Source organism: Gavia stellata, chromosome 11, assembly GCF_030936135.1.
Source record: "Gavia stellata isolate bGavSte3 chromosome 11, bGavSte3.hap2, whole genome shotgun sequence".
In the NCBI taxonomy this organism is placed as follows: domain Eukaryota; kingdom Metazoa; phylum Chordata; class Aves; order Gaviiformes; family Gaviidae; genus Gavia; species Gavia stellata.
The window spans coordinates 23,915,093-23,927,398 of NC_082604.1; the positions used below are offsets into that span (position 1 = coordinate 23,915,093).

Below are 12,306 nucleotides of genomic sequence, written 5' to 3' on the forward strand. Positions count from 1 at the left end.
ACAGTCATGCTCTGGCTGAAAAATGTGATGTTATCCTCTAGAAATTGTGCAGCATTGAACATTCACAGCAGAGAGCACAAAATACAGATGGACCACTAATGACTAGAGCTTCTGGGACAGCAGATGAGGTACAGCCAGACCATCCTGAACGAGGCAGCTTGTACCTTATGCTGCAGAGGAAGTGAAAATAAAACAAAACAGTGACAACAGAAATCTCTGCCAGTTCTGATCAGGGTGGGGGGAGGGAGAATTATTGCTGTCTCCAGAGCTGATGCCTAATTTCTCTTTGAGTTGTAGCAAGGCATTCATGGGGCACATTCAATGTCAGAGCATGGGTCCACTTGGACTGCTGTTGAATGGTCAGTGTAAGGAACCTGGTTCAGAGTAAGAAACATAACCATCGAGTCCCCTTTCTGCTTCCCAGCTGCGGTACCGTGCCCCTAGACCTCCAAACCATGCAAGGGTATGATCCAGCAGGCCAACACTGGGGAATCTCTCCTTGAATTTGCTTCTTTCTCCACAGCCTCTGCCATAAAAAGGCAACCGTGATCCTCAGAAACAGTGACTTGTGCTGCCTACTGAAAGATTTTACTGAAACTGGGAAACAGACCTTTTTCTGAAGCGCAGCTCCACAGAATTCGTGTCCCAAAGAGGTGGTAAGAGCAACGTAATGGTTCAGTTTCAAGGCAGCTTAATACTCTCTGAGAACTATTAGAAGAAATTCCTCTCTCCTGTCCCTCCACTTAAATCAACGCTGAATGTAGCCCACTGGTTCTGCCTTGCTATATGCAGATTCAGAAAGATAGCACGGCACTCTTTGGTGTTTAGAAAGGTTTTACTTCACAACTGTAAGGGCAAAAGCTTTTTTGGTTGAAATCAAAGTTTAAATTCTGAAGAAAAAAGGGCTCATCAAAGAACTGGCAACGAATTTAACAACTAGGTGCCAGCTGAAGTGCCAGTGTGATTTATCAGCAGGGTCTTCTCTAATCTAATGTGAGGTAATAGGAGAAGGTGTTGAAAGCAGAATCAAACTAGATACAGAACAAAAAGCCTAAGTAATGGGGTTCATAAGTCGTGCACATAAGGAAGTTTACATTATCTAGCAGGAAGGCCACTCTCCCCAAGAAGGTTTTCTTAGATATACTGGGAAATCAACACACAACCCCAGAAGATTTTAACGATAAATGTTCCTTTTGCATTTATATTTTCTTCATGTAAGCCTCTCCATTTGAAGGGATGTGGTTTCCTTACCAATAGACCCAACAAAATACTTAGCTTCAGTGGCTGGCAGTGCCATGGACAGAGGTCTCTTGGTGAAGATTATCCCTCAAATATACAGAAAGCTGAACTTGCTTATGACTGATCAGGAAGATCATTCCTGAGAGCTTACACATTTAGAGTAGTCTCCTTCTGACTATAGCGCTAAATTGTCTATCTCTATTCCCCTGCATAGTGATTCATTAGAAGCATTTTACAGTAAACGCTTCCAAAATAAAAAACAGACATTTTAACCAAAGTCTCAGGAAAATACTTAACTGACAAAGATAATGATTTTCTAAAAGCTTTTCCCTGGAAGTGTTTTTTTTATTGAGGCAGTGATTAAAGTGAGCCTGCCTGAGTTATAATGTGCTTGCATTGCACAACCCAAAGTCATGTTAATCAGCTTGAATACCTAAAAATACAATAGGAGCAGTATAAATACAGCAAAGTTCATTTCAGGTGCTGGTCCACCAGAAAAATGTCTGTGATTAAAGAATTATCAGTCTGTATTTCATAGTTTGTGCTCTGCTTTTTTTATTCCACGGTAAATTATTTTAAATTTCTTAAGACAGTCTCACGGCAAACAGTTTGGCCAGCCAATTTCCTATTCATGCTGACATCAACCCCCCATCGGATATAGGGCTTTGCCTTTGTGAGCTTTCTGGTGAGGACAAGAGTCCTTAAATTTTCCTTGAGGGCTCCTCAGTATGATACGGCTGCTCAGAGGAAAATTCCTGCAAACTTGTATCGGATGTAGACACTTAGATCTCATTTTCTAAACTTCTATAGGACCTTCAGCGAACAGCCCACCCAAGAGGCTGTGAAAGTCCTGTGTTCTCCCTCCAGAAGCTGGGATAGCCATATACTGTGGGCCCACCTGGAGGTCCATCACAGGTCCTGTATGTGACAGTTATGTTGGCATGACATGGCAACAAGATTATCAGGCTCATCCCCTCAGCTGGTGCTGGGCCTGGCTGGAGTATCTCTGCTCCGCTGCACAGTGAAGATAAATCATAATTACCTAAATTACCTAGTGCTGAAGCCAGCACTGAAAAACACGAGTTCCAATCTTTAGGCTATGCTATGGTTTGTTTTAAAAAGGGATTGAATGTCTTACAAACAGGTAAAATTGCTGCCAGATGCAAGTACATTAGCCTTTTCCAGCTGCTTTACTGCTGCCATTCAGAATAGCTTGCTATAAATATGATTCCTTTGAGCTCTATTCTGACAAGTGCGGAGCACTATCTGGGAAGGGCCAGTGGTTTTCCATCCCCATTGAACTCAGTTGGAGTTGTGATTGCTCAGCACATTGCTGAAAAAAGTCTGCTGAAATTACCTTAAATCACACAATTATCCCCTCACCTCTCGCTCCTTCTCCTGCAGTCGTGGAAGGAGGAGTAAGTTTCTCCACAGGCAGTTCTGCTACAGTAAAGTTTTCAGATGTCAAAATCAACAAGTTCCCCACTTCAGGGCTGGTGACAGTCCTGGCTGCAATCTGGCTTAGCCAGGGGAGGGGGGGAAACATGACAAAGGTTTGAAACCCTATTTACATTAAAATTCAGTATCAGCTTCTCATATGGCCTAAAATGCCTTCACCTCTTCCTTTCACTCCTTTCTATAAATTTCTGCCCATTGCCCAAAATAGTAAAGGTTCACCGTACCACAGCATCCAGGACACACTCCAGCAGCTTTTGCGAGTGCAGTAAAGCGTACTGTAGGGCCCTCAAGAAAACTCAACAAGTTGCTTATCGTTTAAAATCTGTTTCTGGCCGAACAGAAATGCATTTATTGTGCATCTTTCCTTTGTACAATCTGTACCTGTAGTTAAGTACATTAAACTGGGGCTAAACATGTGGAAGCCTGTTAAACCATAACACAAGGTTAAAGGCTGAGTGCTTATGCTTAACAAACCGTTCTGAAAGATGGTTGTCATTAAAGCTATTTACAATTAAACTTTTCATAATTGATGGAAAAACTGAGAAGAAAATTACCTGTGCCTTCCACCTTTTCACGCTAAAGTCAGCAGGGACAGATGAAAATCAACATTTCCTTTGAATCGGAGCACAATTACGAGTTTACAATGCAGATCAAGTCACCTTTCCTACAGTACAGGACTTGGTGTTGAGAGGAGGCTTATGAACTTGATTCTGCACCTTGTACCAGTTTGAATCCGCTACCGGTTCTCTGAACCGAGAATTAGGCTGTTAACTACTGGGGCAGGGCTGCTTCTTAGTACCAACACTTGTGTCCTTTGCAGATGGTTCATTAAGAAATGGCTTTGAAACCCAAATCCGGACCTGAAGATTGTTCAAACACAGCTGAAGCTGGGACCCCACTTACAGCTTGGGCCCCTCTGGAATACATCCACTCTGCCTGATTTTTGAACACCCTTCTCTGAGCTCGGTCACTGTGCTTACCAGCTCTCAAAAATCAGGCCACAGTGATTTTTTGCACCCCGTAACAACATACAACGCGAGTCAATCAGTCACAGGGTTTTGGTCGTTCTCCTTTTGATTAAAAGCCAGAATTTTCCCTCCTTGTTGCAGATACAACAAACTGATACACTGGCATTACTTTACAGAAACAAATATCCGTTATCAAGAGCTATCAAAAATATTTAAGATGCCTTAAACCTTTACACAGGAAAGAGAAAGTAATTACAGTGAGTCTGATATTCTATGTACTAACAATTGAAGAGTTTTCTCTAATAACGGTGCCTACAATATGCCTAGTGGAGAAAGCATTTGCATGGTTTTTTTGGCTTCACAACATTTGAGTATTCTTAACTTTTCAACTTTTTCTCCTAGGACCCTTTCTTTGCTCAAGTTATGTCATCAGAAAGCAACACTGACTTCCAAAAAAATCTCATAAGCATGGATAGAAAGAATGAAACCTCTCAGCAAATACATAGCAGTAAGAAGTCAAATGTAGCAGCAAACAAATTGAATGATATTCCAGAAGCACTGCCAGAGGTCCAAAACCACCTTGGAGATGGAGCAGCAGAAAATATAACGGAGAGAATAAAAACAGCAGAGAAAAAGAAGAAAAAACAAAGTAATGATGTAGACAGAGCAAGCCGCAAACGAAGATCAGAGAGCAATGAAAAACCAGCTGGGACAAAAGAAGAAACAACGTTAGAGACCGGCAATCAGTTAAACCCAACACCTCTGTCTCATATTCCTCTGAAAAGCCTAATGGACATAGAAATGGAGTTGGTCTACACTGATGAGGAGGACATTTCCTTCGAGTTTGCTGAGCCTGTGGTGTCTACAAGCACACAGTCAGCGTGTCGTGATTCTGCAAAAGCAGAGGCTCTGAGCACACCGAATGGCAGCGCTTTGCCCCAGATTGACAGAGAGCTTCAGGTGGCCCTCCAGGAAGCCAGCGCTTGCTACAGGGAGAACAACTACGCAGCAGCAGCGGAGCAGTTCTCAGCAGCACTGGAGGTATGGGGTTAAAGTAATAGCAAAGTAAATGAAAGGCTGTCATTGTACTGACTGGGTGTAATAATATCAAAGTGAACAAGGAGCACAAACCTGGGACGTGTATGGTTTAATAAAAACCCTGAGATGCAATTTCATGTGAAATCTGAAAATTAAGAGCTATAAATAAACTGTGGAAGGAGGGGGACACTGGACTGAACCAAAAAAATCTCAGGTGATTTTGTGTTTTTCTCTAAGTCTTCAACTGCATTTAGGTATGGAGGAAATTCAAGTCCCATAGTGTGGGGGAAAAAAAAAAAGCTCCTCTTTTTAATCCCAGCTCTATCAGGGACAGATGATATCTCAATAATCAGGGGAGTTCCCACTCTACCCCAGCCATCCATGCACTGCTGGGTGAAATGTTTAACCCTTTGGTTAAACAAAAGGTCTGTTCCAATCTCTATTTTTCCCTACCACATTTCCATCATGCACTCTGTTTCCCTTTTTTCTTTAGAGCCAGAAGATGGCCACTGGATCAGTGTAGGAATCCTTTTCTTTCTGCATGAGAAAGGACAGGTCCAGTAGTGAGCAAGCCCATCTGGACACAGTTGGCTGTCTCTTCAGCAACTAAGAGTCCAAAAGCTATTTTTTTGTGGAAAGAAAGGCTTCTTGCCTGCCTGAGATAACTAAAGAAATAATGTGACCTTGGCTATGAACTTTGAGACTAATCTGTGATTTTCATGACTTTCTGCCTTTAAGTGCTCAAACTTCAGCTGTCTTAAACAGATCTGTTCTTCAATAAGTAGATATTTCTATGTTTCTAAAGCAGAGCCCTTTCCAGTTTCAGGCTGAGCCCCTCCAAAAGGAGGTATCTAGAAGACCTTTGACATTTTTGACAGTCTTAGCCAGCCTTGAGTTTTATCAGTATAATATGGGAAGAAAAGAGTAAAAGAGGGAGTTCCTAACACTCTGGCAAGGTTGCAATTAATTTCACGGGGGGAGGGAAGAGAAAGGAGGTGTGGGAAACCCCAGCAGGTGAGTCAGGGCTACATCCACCAGCCTCCTGTTTCCTGGAAGCCAGAGCTAGCAGCATTTACAGTAAAACTGATTGTTCAAAGTTGTATCATTATTCCCAGATTTCTCCAGTGCTGCTAATCTCAGTTAATTATATTGGAAATCCCTTGTATTATGACCATGTAATTCATAATGTGCCAGTAGAAGTCATGGTTCATAATAATCACATAATGGGCAAGGACTTAGACGTAATCAGATTTTAGTTACCCTGTCGTGTTTCCCTAATACTGCTTTAAAACCGACATAATCACAAAAAAGCACTAGTTATTTAAACATTTTTATCAGATTGATGTACAGTATCTTTCTCTCTCTCTCTCTCTTTTAACCAATGTAAGATAACAAAAATTGGATTACAATTGCTGGGAACAGACTATGATAAACTGTTTGCTTTTGTGCAGAATGAAATTTAATAATGGCATCAGCCTCTCAATTTTTAGTAATGTTAAACCTGTTAAATAGTAGCAGTCTGCAGCCAAAGGCTGCTTTCAAAGAGGTAGCATTAGAGCATTTTGAAAATAGTATCTCCAAGAGCATAGCTGTCTTATAAACCTTGAAAGATGCCCTATATCCTCACAATTAACCCAGCTGCTAACATTTACTGTGCAGATGAGGGTTTGACTTTTTCCATGATACATGATGCAAAAAACCACTCTTAGTCGCTGTAAGGATTTTAAAGGCCAGTGTCTGCTTCTCAAATAAAATTTAAAAAAAAAGGAGAGACACTTTCCACTTTACAGGAATATGGTTGGTGATTAGAATAGAGGACCTGCAAGCTGGACTCTCTGGACTCTCCCTAATGTTTTCTCTTCACTCTGACCCCAATCACTTCAGCTAAGCACTTGACATCCTGAAAAAGGGTCCATCTATACTTGTTTCAGTGCTGCACTGCTAAACTTAATCCAAAAGCATTTGTAAAACATTAGAGGTTTGCAGCTGACAAGCAAATATCCTATTCCTATTTTTTTCTACAACATTGATTTTTTTCTACAATATTGAAGGCATTTTATTTTAAAACAATAAATATTATAGCAGTGAGTGAGTAAAATTAGAAAGTACCATCCATTTTAGGCTTTTTTTTTTTCCCCCTACATTCAGAAATGAGCTGTGATGGTGACAAAAACACTTGTCTGGAGAAAAAAAGGAGTACTTGTCTCCTCTTAAGAGGAAATGGAAAGGCTAGCTAATAGACATCCCGGTGAAAGAATAAGTAGAGATCAAAGAATTCCTTCCTGGGATTGTGGACAGAGTGATTGGGAAATCACAGAATTGTAGGGCTGGGGCTTCTCAGCAGTCTCTTAATCCAGCTGTCCTCAGAAGCAAAAACCAGAATATCCCTGAAAGACACTTCTGTACTCTGTTTCTAAAAATCTCCAGTGAAACTGATGTCTCATCTATATCAGCAAGCTGGTAGAAAGTTTTTCCCAATCTTCCATGGTGCAAAATAGCCCATAATGTTTTTTGTATCCTTATTTGACATGAAGGGCAATTAACCACCCTATTCTCTCTGTACTTGCAACCTCTTAGCATATCTCTTTTCAGTCTTCTCTAAATTAAATAAGTCCAGTCCTCTTAGTATTTGCTCCCAGGTCATGTTTTGTAAAGCTCTGCATCATTTTTGTTGCTTTGCTCTGCATCACCTCCAATTTGTCTATCTGTTCAGATATAGACAAACTGGAGATGATGCAGGGAAAACCAGAAATCTTTAACTACTGAGATTGGAACTGTGGTTGTTCTGCCCATCGCTTTTTGAAGAAATAAACAAAAATTCCTCTGCATTTCACGTGGGTGAAGAGTAGTGTGATATGTAACAAGCTCGAAGGTCAGGAAGTTCAAAGTTATGGTTTCTGGTGCAAAATGTTTGCGGACATTTTTCAGATACAAGGAAATTAAAGCTTTAGTCTGACATCATTACGACATTTTCAGTTAGACACTCTAATCCAGAAAAGCACGTGCTTAGCGTTAATTTTGAATAGTATCACTAAAGTTAGTGTTACCTCAAATTGTTGCAAATATCATACCTTTCTTGGCTCTTCCTTAAGCCAAAATATCTTTTCTAGATCCATCTATATATTCAAGTCTTACTATCATTCTTTAGATCATGAAATTATTGGATTTGGAAAAAAAAAAGAGGAAAATTATTAGTCAGAAAGGAAAACTGAAACGCTTGTTTAATTTAGACACTTATATGTTGGACAGCACGCTGCTGATTACCACAGACAGTGAGAAGGCAGTGTCATCAAGAGAAGAATTGGTGGCTTCTCACTATTTCTGCACTATTTAGCTACCATTAAATTAATCAGGAGGGACTTAGTGTTAGTCAGCTGCATTACAGTTGGCCTGGGAGAGGAAAAAATAATGCTCCCTTGGAGAACTCTCACCATTAGAGCTTAAGAATTAAGTACTTTCTGTTGCTAGTGAGGAAAATAGCTGAAGAAATTGGGGCAATAGTCTTTGCTCTTCTACCTCCTAGCTCAATAATACAGTATATTATACAAACTATATTGAGAAACACTGTAAATTTCCCTAAATTTTTGGCATCCATCTGTTGGAACATAGGGAAATAGGACTTGAACATCTGGACTGGGATATGAAGGGTATGAGAAATCACTCTTTCGCTTAAAACCTCAGTGGAAACCATATACACATATCTATAAAATCTCTAGCCAATTATTAACAGCTTAGCTACAAAATAACATTAAACCTTTATAAGGATCGAAAGATCTTGCCTCAAACTAATCCCCTAATATCAGAGAGCGTAAAAGACTTCAGAAACACCAGCCTGTTTAAAACCTGCACAAATTTAAATTTCAGACCCTGTTGTTCTGAAAATAATCCTCCCCTGTGATTAAAAAATAAATGAGAAGGGGTTGTGACTGCTGTGCGCAGAAAGAAGTCCACAGTATCTCGGCACACAGCTTTCGGCGTAGAGTATCTCAGAGACACGAAATGCATCCCACGTGTCAGGTGAAGGCCTCAGACAGTGTGTGATTAATTCACCAGAGTGCCATTGTGGTGCCTTCCACAAGCTGGAATATCTCCATTTTCCACAGATGGCTATTATGGGCACCGTTTCTATGGCAGGGAGATAAACGTTAGTGCCATATTTTTGCACACCTTGAGTTTTTAGATTAACCTTTCCTGGGGCTCATTGCTTTGTGATTCACCGCTTGCAGAGAAGGCTTTGTCAAGACCACGCTCCCTCTTCCAGGCAGCAATATCTGCAAAAAGCAAATATCGTGAAAGCGGCTGTGGCACCAGTGCCTTGTGGACATAGTTACATACCAATATAGAGTCAGGCCGCATGGTTCAACCAAGCCTTCCATCAATTTCATAATATGAGAAGCAGAAAAATGGGTATTTCCTATATAAATACCTATGTGAAGAGAGGTTCACCTTAAGTAGTCTATCCACTGGTAGAGCACATTAGAAAAGCACAGGTGGCTTTCTTAGAGGCACTGCTGCAAGGGCAGTCCTGGGAACACCATACAGCTAAGATCTTTGGAAGTGCTCCCTGTTGGGGTCAGCGCTAGCTGCCGCAGAAAGACTACAGCACAGCTACACCTCTGCCCGCCCTTCCTCCCCCAAGTGGGTCTTGAGGTCCAATAAGCTGTCAATGTATAAGCATGTAATCCCTTGATGTATTTAGGGCTAGAAAAATGGGACTTTATATAGTTTTCTCTATCCCCTCTGACCAAGGAAAGTTGTGCAAGGACTAGACACAGTTTAACACCATGAGAATCCTCAAGGGAGAGCATGTGGAAAGGCTAAATATTTATTTTTAGCATCAACTTTCTGGAGCCAAAAAAAAAAAAAATCAGACTCATAAATTATCTACACTTATCATCAGCACAGGTCCTCTAGAAACTCCCTGGGAGTACACTAGGTCTTGGACAGAGAACATCAAAGATGGCAGTCGCTGAACCCCAAAGCCTGAGTGCGAGATGCTGACTTTACTCTCTAGAAATATGCTTTTAACCTCTAATAACAAAGCAGTTTCCTAAATACGGCCTACTCATTTAACTTGCTTTAAAAAAAAAAAAAAAAAAGCCCTGATAATCAGCAGTTTTGCTCTCCCTATAGTCCTATCACTATATTTTCAGGCTGCAAAGCCACAAAATTGATTTTTCTTTTCTACTGATACTTATTGTCTTTTATAGCTACAGAAGATTTTAGACCAGGAATATGAAGCTTACAGATGGCTCAAATCTGGCTTGTGGGATAGAGTGGGAATCTGTTATAATGATCCATTTGGACATGCTCCCATTTTTTGATCACTGAATTTGAATCTATTAATCTTCTAGACACTTCCAGCATGCCCATCACCATGAAATAAAGCTGAGGAAGTGCACGGCTATTTGTCTATAAGGATTCGTGCCCCCATTCTTCTTGCCTGAACTGCTGTTACATATCTGGCTTATAAAGTGCTTTTTTCCTCAAAGGACTACTACACGTTGACCATAAAACAATATATTTCCTCACCCATGCATGTGTACAAGAGCAAAATCCCTATTCCAGAAAGGACAGATCATATTTTCCAATCATTCTGGTGCCAAAGCAGATCAGTCAATTTTTAATTAACTTTAATTGGCTTCCTCATATGCTATTAAATTATTTACCTGGAGGTGACAGGTGCTCAAAAGCACCAAATATTTTCTCCATACTTTGTAAATGTTAAGCAGTATATTTGATTAAAAATAATAATCGCCCACCACTTGTCACTTACAATCAAAAGCCTCATTGACGTGAACACATGCAAACCACATGTTTCACAAACACTGAGAAACAGAGACAAGGTCCATGTAGTAGATTCCTCAGTAGGTAACACAAGGAAAAAAAAAAGAGAAAAAAAAAAATACTTGGGACAGCCTTGGATGAGGCACTAGCCCATCTTGAAAGACTTCTGCTCAACAGTCGACATCGTGCATGGCTCAGGGCTGCTGGCTGGATCCGTAAAGGGTCTTTCTGAAAGCTGGGCAGCTAAAAATCTTCAGGTGCCTGAACGCCACAGCTCCCCACACGTATCACAGGCATCGTGATACCCAATAGCAGAGAAACCCAAATGTGTGATGCTACCTCACATCTCTCAATGTAAAGCAATGCCTTAGAGCCAGTCTCAAAGTGGAGTTTCTTTTATGTTCAGGGCCCTCAGAAATTGAAGGTATTTATCCTCCCAGCTGCCAGCTGCTCCTGGAAGGTATCTTACAGGAACAGGGAGGGCAGAGCAATTCGTGTTTAATTCGTGGCTCTAGGTGCTTCCTGGCTAGAGCCAATGCCGCACAAAAAAGCAATGACAATCACCTTAATTTATAGGGAGAAAATTAGGCAAGTTAGGAGACCGTTCAAATAGCAAAGGCAGCGGTCACGGAAGGTGTGCTGTTAAAGAATTTTCCATCTGAAATGTCTTTAAATCATACTGCTGCATACCTACATAGACTCTGCAGAGGAGAGACAGAGATGCAGGCTGAAGTGGGCACCGAATTGGAAAGCATTCATGGACTGATTTGAGAGTAACTTTATCCATGAGGACAGTTTAGAGAAAATGTGTTATTAAAGTACTTTATTTCCATTTAGAGATTCACACAGGCATACACAGACGGTAGGTGGTGACAGCTGCTACCAGAACCATTTGTTATCTTACTCCTGTTCAGCTTTTGACAGTGTAAAATGAATATAAATGCTGGAAAGCTTTACAGAGGTGAACCAAACAATAAAAAGTAAGGGGGAATGAATTCTGGTTAGGTTACTTTAGGGAAGAGCTTTATTTCTGTTTATTCCTGAGGCATGGATATGTGCCATGTTTCTAACACTGACAATACTGTTGAGTGGATTCTGGGTGGAGTTTACCAAATCCACACCATCCTGAGGTGGGGAAGGAGGGGAGAGCTGGCCTTGCAGCTAACTTTAATGTCATATCCAGAAATGGCATGAAAATAAGGCTTCAGCAAATCATTGTTTTTCCCTAATAATCCTGTCCATCAAAGTGGAGTGCACCTTTCATATAGTTTGCCTTAATAAAAGTGCTGGTGAGATATCTCTGTGTTTGGACTTAGCAGCAGCAAATCTATTGGCATCAAAGGGATTAAATTAGTTGGCCTGAAATTATATTGCTTTTTCCAAGCAATCATGACAGCTCTTGAAATCTTGCTACAATATAGTCACATCACACCAGCTGACAGTTGCCTCCAAAACAACATTTATTTTGGCCAGCTCCTCCTGTGGACACTATCAACAGACTGATGCTCCTGCTTCAAAGCCCAATAGGCATTCTGAACTAGAATCCTATCAAGAGGAGGTACTGGTATCAGTTTTGACTTTTGTCTGATTTTTTGGTTTTCACATGGAATATTTACACCATCCTCGGTTTGGTTTGATTTTGGATGGACTCACAGTGGAGGACTGACAAATTTTGTATTACAAAGGCAATCTATAAAGAAGATTTCAGTATGTTGTACAGAATATAAAGTTCCTTGGAAACTATTGTAGTATATTGATTCCACAATATATGTTCCATTAGAGAGCTTTGGGGTTGGTTGATTTTTTTTTTTTTTTG

At 40.6% G+C, this 12,306-nt stretch overlaps 1 protein-coding gene across 1 annotated transcript in view; it reads left to right on the forward strand.

The window, feature by feature from the left end:
- SPATA16 (spermatogenesis associated 16) overlaps positions 1-12,306 on the forward strand; it is a 98,549-nt gene that overhangs the window by 13,728 nt on the left and 72,515 nt on the right. Inside the window, 2 exon segments of the mRNA XM_059822873.1 lie at positions 2,088-2,091; positions 4,068-4,706. Of these exon segments, the coding sequence (XP_059678856.1) occupies positions 2,088-2,091; positions 4,068-4,706 (643 nt within the window).